Consider the following 15,004-nt stretch of genomic DNA (forward strand, 5'->3'; position numbering starts at 1 on the left):
CTTAATAAACATGTGCACATGCTTTGACTCTTATCTGAGAGGATATCTAACCAACCACGACACCAGGTGATTGTCACAATTATCACATCCATTGCCCATTTTGAACTTTTTAGTTTTATCCATTTAGTCCTCGTCCCAGTTCTGTGGGGTCAGATCAGTCGAAGCTTCTTATAGAAAAGGGGAAGGGAACTTACAGGGTTGGGTCCAGGGGGCTTGGGTCCTCCAGCTTGTCGTGCCACGATGATCTGGTCAACAGACAGAACGGTGCGGGCGGCTTCCGTGGCAAGTTTGATAGCCCATTGCTTGGAGATGAGAAGATCCAGAATACCTTCATCCTTGGCATCGATAGTACCAGTGTTATCATCGTTCTGTGGCATGGGTTAGAGACGGATTCATCATGGATGGATCAAAACAAACCTCAATATCAACGCCAATATCCCAAGCGTCACTGTTGGCATGGGCAGCGTAGAGTCGGCTGAGAACCTCGGTGGCGTCAAGTCCGGCGCTCTCAGCAATGGTGCGAGGCACAACCTCAAAAGCCTCGCCATACTTCTTGATGGCGTACTGGCTAAGTCCGGGAGTCTTCTCACCGTGAGCTTGTATCCTTTCAACCAGCTCAACTTCTGTAGCACCAGCACCAGGAACCAATCGCGGGTCGCGGGTAATGGCTTTGACGACGTTGACACCATCATCGACGGCGCGCTCAATATCATCAAGATGGTTCTGGGTTGCTCCTCGAAGCACAAGGGTGGCGGTTCGAGTAACCTCATCCTCCTGGCGGAAGACTGTAACTCGGTCACCACCGATCTCAAGGGTCTCAACAACATCGATGCTTCCCATCTCGTCGGGCATAGGAGCTCCTAACCTCGCCAGCGGGGTGGCACCGACAACACGGCAGACTCTTCGAAGTTCGAACTTGCTGAGAATTCGGATGCACAAAATTCCGAATCGGTTCAGATAGTGCATCGCCAAATCGCCGACACGTTCACCACAAACAACAACTCGGAGGCCAGAGTCGTAAAGTTCCTTGATGGAAGTCTCAAGTTGAGACTCCTCACCCTTTGTGAAATCCATCATCTCTTTGGCGTTGTGCAGAAGAACAGTACCCTTGGTCTCGGTTTGACCAGCGTCAATCGGACAGGTGAAGACACCAACCTTGGCGCGGCTGGCCTTCTTGACAGAACCGTCAGGCTCCTTAGGGAAGACCATGCCCTTAACGACCCTGCTCTGCTCCAGGCTTCCGCCCATGATCTTGACCACGCGGATATTGTCGACATTAAAGTTGGCGGGGTTCTTGGGGAGAACATTGAGGACAGCCTCGGCAACAAGATCGGCAAGGAATGTCTCGTTTCCGTTTTGCTTGCTGGCAATAACCGTACTGATTGCCTTGCTCAGCTCTTCCTGATCCCGCATATCCTCCACTTTGTCAACAGCAAGCTCTTCAAGGGTCTCAAGAGCAAACTTCTGGGCCTTCTCATAGCCGATGACGATGTCTGATGTCTTTAGGCCCATGCGCAGCAGATCCTCTGCCTTTCGAAGCAGCTCGCCAGCGAGGACAATGACAAGATTGGTAGCATCGCCCATCTCGGCTTCTTGTTGCTGACTAGCCATGACGAGGAGCTTGGCGGCGGGGTGGACAACGTCGAGTTCGCGTAGGATGGTCGCAGCGTCAGAGGTAAGAATCATTTTTTGCAAATGGTTGATGACAACCTTGTTGCGGCCATAGGGGCCAAGCGAGGTCTGAACAGTGGACGCAATCGCTCTGCAGGCGTCGATATTGCGAAGTACAGCACCATCTTCGGAGTCGTAGCTATTGAGAAAGAGATAGAACTGTTAGTCGGATTCATAAAATTTCATATCCTGATTGTCGTGATCATGAAAGTGGCATTTGTAAGGAGACAAGTAAAGAGGCGGGGAGCTACCAGCACAAGGAGGGGAGCAACTCACTTGTTATAACCTTGCTTAAACAAGCCCGCGTTAGGGGCGTTGGGGATATTGAGCGACATCTTCGACGGCCACAGCGCTCAGGAGGCGACGTTCTTGGTTGTGGCTGTATAAGATATGTCGTCAAGTATGTGTCTGGTTTGAAAGTCAAGGTGATACTCCTGTTGATGGATAGATTTCGCCCACTAGCTTCAGTGTCCCACCACCCCAAGTCAGAAAAACTTCCACGGGGCGATTTAGTGGGTAGTAGGTACGTACCCGGCTGCCTGCACTCAGAGCTCGCTCCTGCCCGGGCGGTACTCTACCTTACAAGGATGAATACAGTTAATTGCGAATGAGTGGGTGCTGAGTCTGAGGAGTTTCGAAGGCAAGCAAAAATCGCTTATATTATTATATTCGAGAATCCCGGATCAGCTACCAAAGGTGCTGAAAACCTAACCTAGCAGCCTAGGTGCCTTATAAGCATTCTTGCTGATAACAGCCTCAATTTGAGGGGCAGATTCAAGGGTCTGGCTGCCCAATCAGAAATGGTCTGCGCCACACCCCCTGAAGGAGTCTTTCAGCCTTGCATGCCGTTGTGGCTAACGAACACGCCCGCGAAGCTTTGGTGACGGGAACAGACTGACACTGTCCAGGTTTGCGACTCGTGATGGCTGATTGACACACTTACTTTTAACACCTTTTTATACTGATACCCACGACCAGCGCCATAGGTACTAGCTCCTCTCGCCTTGGTGACGAAGCTTCTTCTCTGTCTCGTTGCCTGATCGATTTCAACGTTCATCAATTACAGATTCCAGTGGACACAGCCCATCAGTGAGTGATTCAGTGAGCTTAACAACCTAGCGAATCGTCACGCGTCAAGCAATCACTCCTGAACTCACAGCTAACTTCGACAGTCGACCTCGCAATTATCTTTTCTCGTCTCATAATCGAATCTTTTCCAGCAACATACATACCAATCGTAGAGACCATATCATTAGCTGTGATTCATACCTGCCTAGGTAGTTAGCCAACCATGCCCGGTAAGTCATTCGCCCATGACAGAATCGCTCACTGCCAACGATCGCTCCTGGTGGGTTCTGTTGGTTTGCTCCAACCCTCAAACTCACGGCTCAAGTTAAGGCTGAGGCACATCCCTTACGCCATCTACCACACGATCCTCATTTGCCCTGCGCTTCACAACCACACTCTTCTCCTTGTCGCGCAGTTCCTGTATTGTTTTCACGGCTCTCTCATCATCACCCTCGCCTCCACATCAAACGCGCAGCATGCCCATAACACTCAAGCGCAAGGCATCAGAAGCTGACCTGCCTCCTCGCACTCCAGCGATTCCTTCTACACTCCCTCCTTCCGTGGAGGAGGCCTATCGTCGAAAATGTGTTCAACTCAAGAACCGCACCAATGAAGTTGAAGACGCCAATGATGCCGCCCGACTTCGCCTTGCCCGTATCAAGCGCCAGGTTGAAAAGTTGCGAATAGAGCGCGCGTTTCTACTCGAACAGCTCGCAAAGCGAACGAGCGCAAACGTCGAGGACTCAGACGGCAGCCCAAGCCCACCCCCTACGGTATGCTATTATTTTCTTCCCATCCCTCTTCTCCCTTTGCCTGGCAATCCTCTACCGGCCTGCCGCGCCTCTACTACTTACGGCGCCCGGTTCAATGTTGATGCTTTTGCGCTTGGATTAGGACTACCAATTCACCATACCAAGTGAGTTAGCTAACCACCAGAAGCCCAAAGATAAGCCTCTGCGTACGAAGAGAGGCCACCGAAAGTCGATGATGCCTGATTCCGACTCGAAGGCACCAGTCGCTGCATCTTTTACCAACACCGCCGGCTCCCCAACCTCCGAAACCTTCTCACACCCCCCAGAAAGCCAACCTAAGCCGGCTCATGCCAACGGTATCTCTGCGAGCGATTCTAAGAAGCCCACCAGTGCATTCGAGCTGTTTTGCTCAGAAACACGGCCTGGTCTCGAGAGCAAGGAAAAGGACAATGAAATCCCTGTGAACATTGAGGATGAGCTTACTCGTATTTGGAAGGGTCTCTCTGATGGTGAGAAAGATGAATACGAGGCAAAATTCGAACTTGCAATGGCCAAGAGCGATGAATCGAAGAAAAGCCCCGCATCTGACAAGAAGGATGATAAGCCTGCTGAGTCAAAGCAACTCGTTCAGGACGAGGACATAGAGATGGGTGATGACACTGAGGATCAAGATACACAGGCTGGCGAGAAAGTAGAGGAATGAGGACATCCATTCAATGTCTCTAGGGGCGTTTTGGCGGGTATACAATTTCGCATGTCATGACATCAACCCATGTACTAGTAATTAGATGCTTTTCACAACAAAGAACCAAGTTCCGAGAAAGGATTCACATAGATTAAGAAACGCAGTTTCTCCGCGCGCATCGTTCTTAGACCTAACCGCGAAGTCATCTATCTAATATCTGCAAGTTTTACACGTACTCCTGGTCGCCTCGTTTGTGGGTTTTTATACCAAACTATAACACATAGACTGACAATATCAAACTCCGCTAGCTAAATTTGTTATTTCTTCTTCTCCTTCCTTCCCCAATAAAAGAATGGGTGAGATACCATGGTTGAACAAAAGCTTATTCGCCGACATATAAGTCTACTACAATATTGACAGCTGCAACTAGAATTTCTGCCGCAATAAGAACAATTACTGGCAAGGAAGTGGTTAGCATACTGTATGTGTCATAGGACGGCGCTTAGCATACCGATCCATTCAAGCTTCTCGTCATGGCCATGACTAAGCTCTCCTTTTAGCACAGCCAACAAATCTGCTATGACATCGAGACGTTCTGTCAGAAGTCCAACGCGTTGATCCATCTCTAAATAACTCCTGACGGCTTGGTACACAGGTTCGAGTTGGGGCTCTACCCAGAAGAGCTCAGGTGTATCGAGGACTGAGCCGTTAAGGTGGATGTTGATGCGAAGAATGAAAAGCTCTCCAATCTGCATGTTGATCTGTGATCGCCGAAGTGCAATTTTCCCTGTTGTGGCTATTTGTGTAGGAATATCTTTGCATGTATCGACTGTTGATGCAATCAGCTCTTCGAAGAGTGAGGTCTGCAAGCTGTTAGCAAATCGTCCCGATACAACTCATATTGGCAGGTTGACTTACTTTGACACTTTGCGCCAGTGCATGAGAAATAGCTAATTTCGTCATGTAGTTGTTCTTGTCGCGGAGAGTGATAAAGTCGTTATAGATACGGGCCTGATAATCCTTGGTGTAGTAAAAGTTGAACAACTCAGTCTCGACATCATCTGGGGCAAGCTTCTCCGTCTCAAACTTGGCGATCTCTTTCAGGAACCGGGCTTCTTGAGCTTCGGTCATTCCCCAGATGACAACCACTCCATAATCAAAGAGAAACACCTCGGGTGTATGCACCTGCGTATCAAAATCGGGATTGGTCTCGCTTATCGAGTCGTGATCTTCTATTGCTGAGCCCAGCAGATCTGCGCTGTCAATGTGAGAGCCATTACCGTTACCGTTAGCATCGTTATGGGCGTGGCCATTGTGGCCATGGGCCTCTGAACCGGCCTCTTCTGAATGTAAGTCAGCTAAGTCGCTCCGCTGTTGCGCGACATCAATGGCGTCACCTCCAGTTGAATGCCGGCGTTCATAGTTCTGAACTGGATCGCGACTGCGCGCGTTCTTGGCGGTATAATTATACGGCGTATATATGCATTCGTCGATGAGCTTGGGATTTGCGCCTCGGGTCTTTCCTCTTCCCTTTAGGAATCTCATCAGGGCTTCCATCTCGTATCGGTTTGCAGTGCAATATGCCGTGACACGCGGCAGTCGGTCTCGATCCGCTTTTCCTAGTTTCGCTGCATCTCTCCGCGCAGCAGGATCCTTGATACGTGTGTACTGAGAATAGACATCTCTTCCACTCTCCTCATCTTCAGGGTCGTCCAGGTCGGTGTTGGGAAGCAGCTTAAGCTTTTCCGTCTTTTTCGTACTGCGTTGAGGTCCAATTTTGGGCCCAAAAGATAGATTAGCAACTGCAGGCACCGATCCTTGGCTATTCCGTCTCCTAAGCTTATTGTTCAGAGCTGTGAGCATGGGAGGGCCACCAGCGGCGCCGCTGACGGAGCCAACAGCATGATGCCCGGGGGATCGATGTTGAAATTGTTGTCGAGTAGGTTCAAAGGTTTTTGTAACAGGGTTGTCGCTGAAGGTAACTGATCGTGTTCCTTTGGGCCTGTTCTCTGTGGTAGGGAGTAATGGCGACGACTCATTAAGTACAGCGTCTGATGAGGTGGTATGGGGATCCATTTCGGTTTAAGCCAGTGAAGGTTGAAATGATGGAGTCGGGAAATAAGTCGATTCGAATCTTTCAGGGCGCAAGTGATACACTGGTACTGCGGATCACTCCGCTAAAGGACCGTAAAGATCGATTGAAATGATGCCAAGAGTGTGGTCGGGTTTGAACGACGAAGAATTAATTGCGGTTGTGGTGTTGAGGTGAAGAACTTTCCTGGGGTTGATGGGTTGGTTACTGGTGCTAATGACGTCTGCCAAACTTCCGCGACCTGACGCGAAGAGCAACCTAATGATCCACCGTGCTCGCTTGAAAGCTCTTTGTGGGGCAGTTTGGCATTTCTCTTTTGAGCATACTATGTAATTCTACCTTGATATAAGATAAGCTTTTGGACCTCAGAAGACTCGAGACTGACTGTAAACAAGAGCGTAGGAAAACTGGTTAAAGATTTCACTAACTTTATCCTAAGAAATTCTAAATCCATGCAGGTATTTTTGTCGCCTCAGATCAAGCTCTCAAGGTTTCTTCTACCATTTGAATAAGAAGGAAGATTCCATGGCATTTTGACGACACAAATATCAGTGACAAAGAAAGTCAATAGTAGCCATTGAGCTTGGCGAGTTATCAAAAACGTTCTATCTAAGAGTGAACGATGGCCGAATTTAGGTATGATGAAGCTTCTGCCAGTAAATAACATTGAATGCCTGACCGAGAGCGAGCCTACGTAATGTAAAAATGAAGGGCCAGCGACGTAAGAGCGTGAAACTGCAGATTGGCAACATATTTATCTAGGAAATGAAACATCAGCCAAGCAGATGATTTCCCTCATTGGTTTCGGGTTGAATGATCTTCGTCTGCGCAAAGGTGATGTAGCCCTGTTGTTTCATTGCTTCTCCATCGTATGCAAACGTACTGTCTTTACTTTGCTGATTCGGGTTCAAGCATCAATAATCTTGACATCTGTCCTGAATCCAGACTTGTCCAAGCGGTCAACCAAACCTTGACCTAGGCACGCTGGTGTATAAGATCCGCCATCGAGCTCAATGTCGTCTTCAAGAATTGTTGCGGCAATCTCAGCAAGGAGCATTCCTGTCACTGTGGGCAAAACTGTCAATAAGAGTTCATGGCCGTTCTGCATTTCAAACTTACAGAAGTACATGCCACCATGATACCACATACGGCAGAAAGCTGCTTTGCCAGCAGCCTTCTCCGAATCAGGATATGCGATGCCGCGATACTCGAGTTCATCTTTGGCCGTGTCCTCACGTTTAGCACCTTCCCCAGGCTGATATACACGCTTTTTGAGAAAGCTCCTCAATGGTGCAACTGATACGAGTAAGATCCCACCGACAATAAGAAGCCAATGAATAAAGATCCCATGGAGCCAGTTGCGGGCTTTCATATGTTCTACCCAAACGAAATTGGGACCATAAAACTCATCTTTGCGGGATGGCGTAGAGGAGAGGAGACCCCAGGTGCGTTCAACAACTGCAACATCAGTTGAATTCGTGACAGACGTGGTCTGGAGCCCAAGATTTGGTATGGTCCGAACGCCAAAAATCATCTGGAGAATGGAGCTCCTGGGCCGTGTGGGCTCGTTGTTGCGGGGGATAGGTGACTGGGCATACGGACTACTAGCCTCCTTGATCTCCTGAAGCGAGAAGACATCCCAGATACTTAAGGCGGTAGCGAGTGTGCCACCGGATGGTGCCGAGCTATGACTCAGTTAGTTGTTTGAACTATTCCTTCTTGTTCAAGAGCTGTACTCACTTGATTTTGTGGAGAGAAACGACCACATCTCTTGTCTGAGAGCCTAAGTCAGTACGAATAGCCTTGGCCATGGTCCATGTGATGAGATCAGCGGGAGCGGACTCAATTCCAGCTTGTGGAATCAAGATGGCGCCTGTCTGTTTAGCAGTTGCTTCATATTTCTTGATCATCTTATGAACCCAAGCAGCTTCGCCGGTGACATCTACGTAGTGGGTTCCGGCCTCGGCACAAGCCTTATAAGCATGTTCACCGTACAGGCTATATGGTCCAATGGTGGTTACGATAATACACGTCTTCTTTGCCAGAACACTCAAATCGGCGTCGTTCAGGTTTACGACCTCAATGGCTAATTGTAATCATCAGCCTGTGGATTATATAGGATCAATAAGGAATATTGTTGGGCGGTACCTGGTGGCAGTCGATCAGGGTTGAGCTCCCGACACTCTTCAACAACAGCCTTTAGCTTGGGCTCGTTACGACCAGAGACTGCCCACTTGAGGTCAGTTGCAAGGTGCATTGAGATGTATTCAGCCGTCAGTTTTCCTGTGTAGCCTTTGATATAGTCAGAATTTGGCCATAGTCTTACTTAAAGGCTCAACTAGAAGTAAGAACTCACCAGTTGCCCCAAGGACAACGATGTCGTATTGACGGCCATGATTCTTGACAAGGGGCATTTTCAATCGGCAATTGATTCGGGGAGGAATTAAATAAGACTTGATATTAGGGTCAATTGAAAGTAGACGAGAACAAAAACTTTATGTAGCCAATGTGAGTTGATAAAAGCGAGGTACTATGTAGGACTGCGTTCGAGACGGTCAAGTTGGGGTTACTGTCTTTGGTATCATGATGCCGAGGGACGATCAGTTTGGCGGTGGTGGCCAGGCACCCTTGTAGGTGCTCAGAGCGTTTATTCCGCTCCTAACATTAGGATCTTATCTCGATAAGGTGGCGCTCATCAACAAACTTGGTCCTGAACGAATGAGATTTGATGATGCCTTCACATGGGCTAAGTTGGCATGATAGAATTTGAACTTGAGCGAGGAAGTGTAGCAAAGAGCTTCACTCCGTTATTAAAGCATATGCCCTTCAAGCTAACTGACAAAGAAGTTTATTGAAAGTATCTTTCCACCTCGAAGATTGACGACCCTAGGTACCTCTATATAGGTACCTACCTCAAGAGACGTCTTCAAATGAAAGAGATCACGAGTCATGTTCGAACAAGATCTCCAGTCTCGCCGAATCGAAGCACGTGAGCCCATAGGTTTAAGGCTTTCACTTCGCCGAGGTTCTTCCGATCATATCAAAAAAAATTCAAGAAAGTGGGACCCACTCGCTTCCTGAATGGGCTTGCCCTAAGAACCACAAGTTCTTTCCTCTGCAACATTCAGTGTCAGCCTCCAACAGTCGAGCAACATTCACCTCCGCCGTCTTTATTCCTTCCAAGACGTCCGACACATAACCTTCAAGATGACCAAGCGAACAAAGAAGGTCGGTGTTACGTATGTATTGCCCTTCAGCTCAAAACCAGAGCAATGACAGCTAACAAGTTCGCAGCGGTAAATACGGTACCCGGTAAGTTTCACGACGAAAATCCCATATCCGAAGCATATCGACAACGATTTCCCTCTGCTCTCTTCCGTAACGCTACCCGCGGCTCTCTTCCTGGTCCCGACAACTGTTTCAAAGGCAGGCGGTGGACTAGGGTTCGCACAAGCTAGGCCACAGATACAGATGGGGGAGTTCCACGAGTAGGCCAAGGGCGGCACGAGGCAGGAGGGGAGATTGGATATGCAACGACTGGGTAGACTGATACCACCGAAAACTAACATCTTGGTCTCTAGTTACGGTGCTTCCCTGCGAAAGCAGGTCAAGAAGATGGAAGTCACCCAGCACGCCAAGTACACCTGCACTTTCTGCGGAAAGGTCACCGTCAAGCGACAGGCTACCGGCATCTGGGATTGCAAGTCTTGCAAGCGCACCGTTGCTGGTGGTGCTTACACCGTTGCGTTCGTTCTTCCCACTCTATCGAATAATGCATATAAGGATGAACCACTAACCAAGAATAGCACACCTGCTGCCGCCGCCATGCGATCGACTCTGCGACGTCTCCGAGAGATTGCTGAGGTTTAAGGATGGACTCTAGCGGAAGGAGAAAACGGCTTTGCTTTTCGGTATGGTGTACGGGGGATATGGATTTCGTGCCTACACTACGAGTTGACGATCTGGACGTCAACACCCGATCTTCGATCACATAGAAGCCGATCGATTAGCAATGAACAAAAAAGAATTGCAGGCTTCGGACCCATTCAACAACTCTCCCGCCCCGTGCAAGTACAAAATTAACAGAACTTTGTTGTCATCTTTCAGCCATCACAAGAGTCTACTCATCGCCCAGAAACTGGACCAAGCGATACGAACAGGCCGGTTCCCAAGTGTCTACATCATGAGCTCCATGTCAGGACCGTATCTTGCGCCGCAGCAGGTTCTCCGTCACTCTCGGCTGCGTACAGTGGGGCTCACAAGTGTGGTAGAATATTCTTTTTGAAGTAACCAGAGCCGATTTCGACAACATTCATGTCTGATCCGATTCCCCTTGAGGGACCTGAGCTGCGATATCTCTTCCTGCCTCGGATCAGCCTAAATATTTGAACTCTCTTAAACCCCATAGTACGACCTTGATTGGGCCCATTATTTTCTGTAGTCTGAACTTCTGAACTCTTAACAAGACATAGCTGGCAAGAGACACATGTTGCGGGCAGAAATATGATTCATGCGGTTTTCAGCGATAAAACACGCCCGGCTAATACACTGGGACATTGTCGAAGCAGCTAAGCAAAACGTATTGTGGAGGGCAGTATGATAAGTGGAAGTCATATATACTCAACATGGACAGTGTCTTGCCACGAGATCTGACGGTAAGTCTGGTCTGTGGGATGGATTCTGACTTCATGGGCCATGGCCAGTTTGCATCATATCTTTCTGGGTTTCTGTATTTCACTAAATTTGGGTGCCTGCCGTCCCAGTGTTGATCTTCAATTGTGACTCAAGATACTGCCACCCTTGACAGTGTCTATGGATACGTATCTTTCACTCATTAAATGTGCTGTGTTATTGTGCAGCCACCCGTGAATCTCCCTCGCTTGAAGCACTATTCTGTATTTACCAGCGTGCCAGGAGGGACACGGCAAGTTCTCCTTTGGTAAGTTTATGTCGGACAGACTGACTCGTTCCTGAGATCCATTCTCTCGATGAGATTCAGCTTCTACATCAGTCGATAAATTCCACTTCGTTTCTTCCACTCTGAGTATATTTACTCAAGCTCCGCTGTATCTTGGCAGGCGTTCAAATTCTCCCTTAAGCAGAAACACAGTGTGCCTTGATCACTATACTTGCCTGCAATCAAAGCACCTCTTACACTTTCTTTTTGTTTGATGTTCATGAGCTGCCTCCTTCAATATTGAGTTATTAAAATAATATGTCTGATAGTGGTTGCTGGCCGACTACGGTCTTGTGCATACTTACCCCTGTCCAGTGTAAATAGAACTACCTAATTTAGGGCCATGCACTCACAGTCAATCGCGCCAGCTTGGAACAAAAAAAGACACCATTTGCTGGGCCGAATGACCAAGGACGGACGGTATCGAGTCCGGGACTCGGAAAACAGATGAGGGGGAGTCGAAGGGTAGAAGTCACGATGTTCTTCTACACAGCATAGGAATAGTATAAAAAGGACCTACACGGAAAGTATTGAGAATTACCTACCTACCTACCTACCTACTACCTAGATACCTTGTACGTTCTAACGCGCCTGTGTCCCAAATGCCTACCTCTAGGTACGGTAATCAAACCTGACGCGACCAAGAGTCATCCGTCATCAGGGTCTCTCCCCACCGTGCATTTGTTTTGCTCTGCAGGCACATAACCTAACATTTATTTCTACCAGGCGTGGCGCTGATCCAGGACGGGGGAGCGCTCATTGGCCCCGATCACGTCCCTGCCAGGCTCCTAGGCTCCTTGAAAACATCCATTCCACTAGAGCTGGATCTCTTTTTCTTATTTTCCTCTGCCTTTGCCTGCAGGGCTCCTGTCCACTAATGCATCACCATTCGGGTGTCAACCTAAGCCAGCCTGCTAAGTTACGGTACTTTGCCCCCCCAAAAACGAGCCATCCCGCCTAATCCATCACGACGGGACCTCTCCATCCATCCCATCCCATCCCATTCCCTTTTACCACCATCACCGCCTGCTCGAATCGACGGCTCGCCTCGACTTTAATTCACTCGATCTTATTTTACATGTTTTCATCAAGATACGATCTGCGTTATCAATTTCGACATCATGTCTGAAGCGGAGCAGTGCATCATATGCCTGGATCCTCTGCCCCGACCCTCGGCTGCCCTCCAAGCTCCAGCTGCCCTCACTGTAGCTGCGAGTGATGCTGCTGGTGGTGTTTCTGGCGGCGAGCCCGCATCCGCACCCGAGTCCGCACCTGTTCCTACCACAACCTCCACAGCCTCAGATGTTCTTGAGAATGACTCCAATTATCTGAACATAGTTGCGTCACTTGACGGGTGTAATCACATTATTCATGATGCATGTATTCGTTCCTGGGCGCAAAAGACAAACACATGTCCAATTTGTCGTAATCCCTTCCATTCAGTTCGAGTGTACAACGGGGTCGATGGTATGTCGGAAGCTTATCCTCTTACTTCACATATGTCCATCCACTAACCCTTTCTTTTCTGCAGGTACCGCCATTTCGAAATACGATGTCCAAGATAAAAAACAGGTTGCTGAATTCGATGTAAGACAGTGGCTTGGCGAAAACCCCGAAGACGAAGAGGAGGAAGAGCAAGGCAACCCATGTCCTATTTGCAACTCTTCAGAGAGGGAGGATGTTCTTCTCCTGTGCGACAGCTGCGATGCGGCCTACCATACGCATTGTATAGGTCTGGATGCCATTCCAGACGGTGATTGGTATTGTATGGAGTGTTCTCACCTTTTTCAACTGGTGGAAGAGCCAAGGACCACTGAATCTGGCGAACAATCTCCTCGTCCATCATACGTGCGACGTCCGAACCCCCGAAACGTCCGTGGTTACCACGTACGAACTAGAGCACGATTAAGGCGAGCCCGTCGACAAGCTCGAAATGTTGAGTGGCAAGGCGCCTGGGGTCAGTTCTCCGGGCGATTCTACGAGATGAGCGACTTGGATTTGGACAACCACGATGATGAGGATGAGGAATTAGAGCAATACAGGAGATTCCAGGAACTCGGGCGACGCGAACTCGAACGCTGGCAGCAAAGAATGGACATTGCCCGCCGTCTGGGCGCTCGTGACGTATTTATAAACAACATACCTTCTGCTATCAGCGAACGGCTTCAGTCAGCACCGGAGCCAGTACAAGAAACGGCTGACGAAAGACGAGCTTGGGGCGCTTTGGAACGTGCTCGCGAAACAGATGAACCCAGCACCACTTCTCGCAAGCGCAAAGCACGGTCTGTGACTGCGTCTCCTCGCGAACCTGTTCAAGAACCCGAAAGGAAGCTCAAGCGCCCTCGAACACGTCGCTTGCCCACCCAGAATGGTGAAGGTTCAAGCTCTGTATCTTCTCCAGCGCCGGCTGGGCCCTCGTCAACACGAGCTGTCCCCAATGGATCCTCATCCAGAAATGGTACTGTCGACCATAGCAGTATCGACCCTCCCTTGGTTTCCTCACTACTGAAAGAACTCGAGCCCAGCATCATGTCTGAGGACGAAACAATGACTACCAATGGGTGGCGGCATGCGCCAGAGGCCTCATCCCCAGCCCTCTCACCGGCGATATCTCCGTCCCCATCAAACTACAGTAGCCCACGGGCTCTTTCTCTTACCCCTCCTCCTATGCCAAACTTCAACGGCCGACCAACTTCACCAACACTCTCGCTCAGCAGTACTATTCAACCTCGTTACGCCCCCGCAAATTATTCACCTACTCGTTCAAATCGTGACCACAGCGACTCAGAGACGCGTTCAACCAGACCCCATGCAAACTATTCCCCGACACATACAAGCAATGACCAGTCCGATTCAGAGACACGCTCGGTGAAGGTCCCAGAGAGCCGACCGTTAGAACTACGACAACCACGGCCACGCCGTCCATCTGAGGTACCAGCACAAAAGGAGGAGCAACCGTCAGCAGACTCCAATATCACCCAGGAAGATAAGATCAGCATAAATGAGATTGTCAAGGGCGCATTACGACCACATTGGCGGTCTAGAAAACTAACAACGGAACAATACTCGGTTATCAACAGAGATATTTCAAGAAAGCTTTATGACGAGGTGAAAGGCGCGGCATCATTGAGCGATGAAGCCCGACGGCAATGGGAAAACAGAGCAACTAAGGAGGTTGCTCAAGCAGTTGCAGAATTGTCTGCTTAGCTTAATGATAGAATGAATCAAGGCGGGAAACAAGAGTTAAGCAGGCGTTCAGGCATCATCAAGGGGATCCATGTGGTTTGATACCCAGCATCTTTCGAAAGGCGGGCATGATTCATTGCATTTTGATAGCGTGGTGTCACAACGGAGTTGAGATCGGGTATCAACGCGAGTTCGATATATGTACAGATATCATAAGTTCGGGTCATGTTTGCATATGGCTCTTATGTCACTAGGTAGTCTCTTATTCTAATACGACCTTCTCATTGGCGTATGCCACTTTGTTTGTTTGGTCAATGTCATTGAGAATGGTCACCTTTAGCTGACAGAGCGATCGGCTTGGATCCAAAGTCTACCACATGTAAGGCGTTTGTTTCTAATGGGGCGTAGCTACAAGTACTTGAAACGACTCCGTTAAAAGGAGTAATAGTTTAGTCGGTTATCAAACCATATTGAGATGACACGAAATGTCAGCAGTATCTATCTAACAGAACCCGGTAGGATAAAGAATTTTCTTGCAGGCCCCGCTAGCGAAAAAGACTGCGGAATTCTTCTCGGCACACGTAAATGATCGA

At 48.9% G+C, this 15,004-nt stretch overlaps 7 protein-coding genes across 37 annotated transcripts; 4 read left to right on the forward strand and 3 right to left on the reverse strand.

Annotated features, from left to right (window-relative positions):
• On the reverse strand, positions 1 to 2,353 carry FOXG_02064 (T-complex protein 1 subunit theta). 3 transcript variants are annotated; one of them, XM_018379303.1, is made up of 5 exons: positions 2,203 to 2,353; positions 1,948 to 2,133; positions 418 to 1,810; positions 195 to 368; positions 1 to 141 (listed from the first exon to the last, which is right to left on the reverse strand). In XM_018379303.1, exons 2-5 carry the CDS (start codon positions 2,004 to 2,006, stop codon positions 124 to 126), a joined length of 1,644 nt encoding a protein of 547 aa, XP_018235336.1. In that variant the 5' UTR covers positions 2,007 to 2,133; positions 2,203 to 2,353; the 3' UTR covers positions 1 to 123. The 3 variants fall into 3 exon arrangements, with proteins under 3 accessions (XP_018235336.1, XP_018235335.1, XP_018235334.1); XM_018379302.1 differs by having other exon boundaries at positions 1,948 to 2,079; positions 2,131 to 2,345; XM_018379301.1 differs by having other exon boundaries at positions 1,948 to 2,345.
• Positions 2,354 to 2,563: 210 nt separating this feature from the next.
• On the forward strand, positions 2,564 to 4,627 carry FOXG_02065 (uncharacterized protein). Of its 22 annotated transcripts, none has more exons than XM_018379311.1 (4): positions 2,564 to 2,772; positions 2,844 to 2,969; positions 3,274 to 3,512; positions 3,634 to 4,627. In XM_018379311.1, exons 2-4 carry the CDS (start codon positions 2,963 to 2,965, stop codon positions 4,192 to 4,194), a joined length of 807 nt encoding a protein of 268 aa, XP_018235352.1. In that variant the 5' UTR covers positions 2,564 to 2,772; positions 2,844 to 2,962; the 3' UTR covers positions 4,195 to 4,627. The 22 variants fall into 22 exon arrangements, with proteins under 22 accessions (XP_018235352.1, XP_018235356.1, XP_018235353.1 ...); XM_018379315.1 differs by having other exon boundaries at positions 3,679 to 4,627; XM_018379312.1 differs by having other exon boundaries at positions 2,564 to 2,760.
• On the reverse strand, positions 2,598 to 6,538 carry FOXG_02066 (uncharacterized protein). 7 transcript variants are annotated; one of them, XM_018379330.1, is made up of 5 exons: positions 5,574 to 6,482; positions 5,095 to 5,519; positions 4,688 to 5,039; positions 4,542 to 4,632; positions 4,305 to 4,484 (listed from the first exon to the last, which is right to left on the reverse strand). In XM_018379330.1, exons 1-4 carry the CDS (start codon positions 6,250 to 6,252, stop codon positions 4,559 to 4,561), a joined length of 1,530 nt encoding a protein of 509 aa, XP_018235363.1. In that variant the 5' UTR covers positions 6,253 to 6,482; the 3' UTR covers positions 4,305 to 4,484; positions 4,542 to 4,558. The 7 variants fall into 7 exon arrangements, with proteins under 7 accessions (XP_018235362.1, XP_018235359.1, XP_018235363.1 ...); XM_018379329.1 differs by having other exon boundaries at positions 2,598 to 4,632; positions 5,574 to 6,538; XM_018379327.1 differs by having other exon boundaries at positions 5,095 to 6,500.
• A 129-nt stretch (positions 6,539 to 6,667) lies between these two features.
• On the reverse strand, positions 6,668 to 9,210 carry FOXG_02067 (uncharacterized protein). 2 transcript variants are annotated; one of them, XM_018379333.1, is made up of 5 exons: positions 8,625 to 9,210; positions 8,417 to 8,560; positions 8,009 to 8,354; positions 7,388 to 7,953; positions 6,668 to 7,333 (listed from the first exon to the last, which is right to left on the reverse strand). In XM_018379333.1, the coding sequence occupies exons 1-5, from the start codon at positions 8,680 to 8,682 to the stop codon at positions 7,176 to 7,178; spliced, it is 1,272 nt and encodes a 423-aa protein (XP_018235366.1). In that variant the 5' UTR covers positions 8,683 to 9,210; the 3' UTR covers positions 6,668 to 7,175. The 2 variants fall into 2 exon arrangements, with proteins under 2 accessions (XP_018235366.1, XP_018235367.1); XM_018379334.1 differs by having other exon boundaries at positions 6,676 to 7,333; positions 8,009 to 8,560.
• Positions 9,211 to 9,475: 265 nt separating this feature from the next.
• On the forward strand, positions 9,476 to 10,138 carry FOXG_02068 (ribosomal protein L37ae; the record flags this gene model as incomplete). The annotated part of the gene is made up of 4 exons (XM_018379335.1): positions 9,476 to 9,507; positions 9,563 to 9,580; positions 9,850 to 10,014; positions 10,075 to 10,138. The coding sequence occupies 4 exons, from the start codon at positions 9,476 to 9,478 to the stop codon at positions 10,136 to 10,138; spliced, it is 279 nt and encodes a 92-aa protein (XP_018235368.1).
• A 755-nt stretch (positions 10,139 to 10,893) lies between these two features.
• On the forward strand, positions 10,894 to 11,559 carry FOXG_02069 (uncharacterized protein; the record flags this gene model as incomplete). The annotated part of the gene is made up of 3 exons (XM_018379336.1): positions 10,894 to 10,923; positions 11,128 to 11,207; positions 11,541 to 11,559. The coding sequence occupies 3 exons, from the start codon at positions 10,894 to 10,896 to the stop codon at positions 11,557 to 11,559; spliced, it is 129 nt and encodes a 42-aa protein (XP_018235369.1).
• Positions 11,560 to 11,978: 419 nt separating this feature from the next.
• On the forward strand, positions 11,979 to 14,864 carry FOXG_02070 (uncharacterized protein). Its single transcript, XM_018379337.1, has 2 exons — positions 11,979 to 12,692; positions 12,757 to 14,864. Exons 1-2 carry the CDS (start codon positions 12,347 to 12,349, stop codon positions 14,430 to 14,432), a joined length of 2,022 nt encoding a protein of 673 aa, XP_018235370.1. The 5' UTR covers positions 11,979 to 12,346; the 3' UTR covers positions 14,433 to 14,864.
• The last annotated feature ends 140 nt before the right edge of the window (positions 14,865 to 15,004 follow it).

The sequence above is a fragment of the Fusarium oxysporum genome, chromosome 5 (genome assembly GCF_000149955.1).
Source record: "Fusarium oxysporum f. sp. lycopersici 4287 chromosome 5, whole genome shotgun sequence".
NCBI classification, from domain to species: domain Eukaryota; kingdom Fungi; phylum Ascomycota; class Sordariomycetes; order Hypocreales; family Nectriaceae; genus Fusarium; species Fusarium oxysporum.

Bases quoted from the DNA above. Each gene is read 5' to 3' on its own strand.
- FOXG_02064 (XM_018379303.1), bottom strand. From the start codon at position 2,006: ATGTCGCTCAATATCCCCAACGCCCCTAACGCGGGCTTGTTTAAGCAA. The intron at 1,811-1,947 runs GTGAGTTGCTCC...CTTTCTCAATAG, and splicing joins TTTAAGCAAGGTTATAACAA to CTACGACTCCGAAGATGGTG. The intron at 369-417 runs GTTTGTTTTGAT...CCCATGCCACAG, and splicing joins ATATTGGCGTTGATATTGAG to AACGATGATAACACTGGTAC.
- FOXG_02065 (XM_018379304.1), top strand. From the start codon at position 3,216: ATGCCCATAACACTCAAGCGCAAGGCATCAGAAGCTGACCTGCCTCCT. The intron at 3,513-3,633 runs GTATGCTATTAT...CGCTTGGATTAG, and splicing joins GCCCAAGCCCACCCCCTACG to GACTACCAATTCACCATACC.
- FOXG_02066 (XM_018379326.1), bottom strand. From the start codon at position 6,252: ATGGATCCCCATACCACCTCATCAGACGCTGTACTTAATGAGTCGTCG. The intron at 5,040-5,094 runs GTAAGTCAACCT...AACAGCTTGCAG, and splicing joins CACTGGCGCAAAGTGTCAAA to ACCTCACTCTTCGAAGAGCT. The intron at 4,633-4,687 runs GTATGCTAAGCG...CTTCCTTGCCAG, and splicing joins CGAGAAGCTTGAATGGATCG to TAATTGTTCTTATTGCGGCA.
- FOXG_02067 (XM_018379333.1), bottom strand. From the start codon at position 8,682: ATGCCCCTTGTCAAGAATCATGGCCGTCAATACGACATCGTTGTCCTT. The intron at 8,355-8,416 runs GTACCGCCCAAC...GATTACAATTAG, and splicing joins CCCTGATCGACTGCCACCAG to CCATTGAGGTCGTAAACCTG. The intron at 7,334-7,387 runs GTAAGTTTGAAA...TTTTGCCCACAG, and splicing joins TCATGGTGGCATGTACTTCT to TGACAGGAATGCTCCTTGCT.
- FOXG_02070 (XM_018379337.1), top strand. From the start codon at position 12,347: ATGTCTGAAGCGGAGCAGTGCATCATATGCCTGGATCCTCTGCCCCGA. The intron at 12,693-12,756 runs GTATGTCGGAAG...TCTTTTCTGCAG, and splicing joins AGTGTACAACGGGGTCGATG to GTACCGCCATTTCGAAATAC.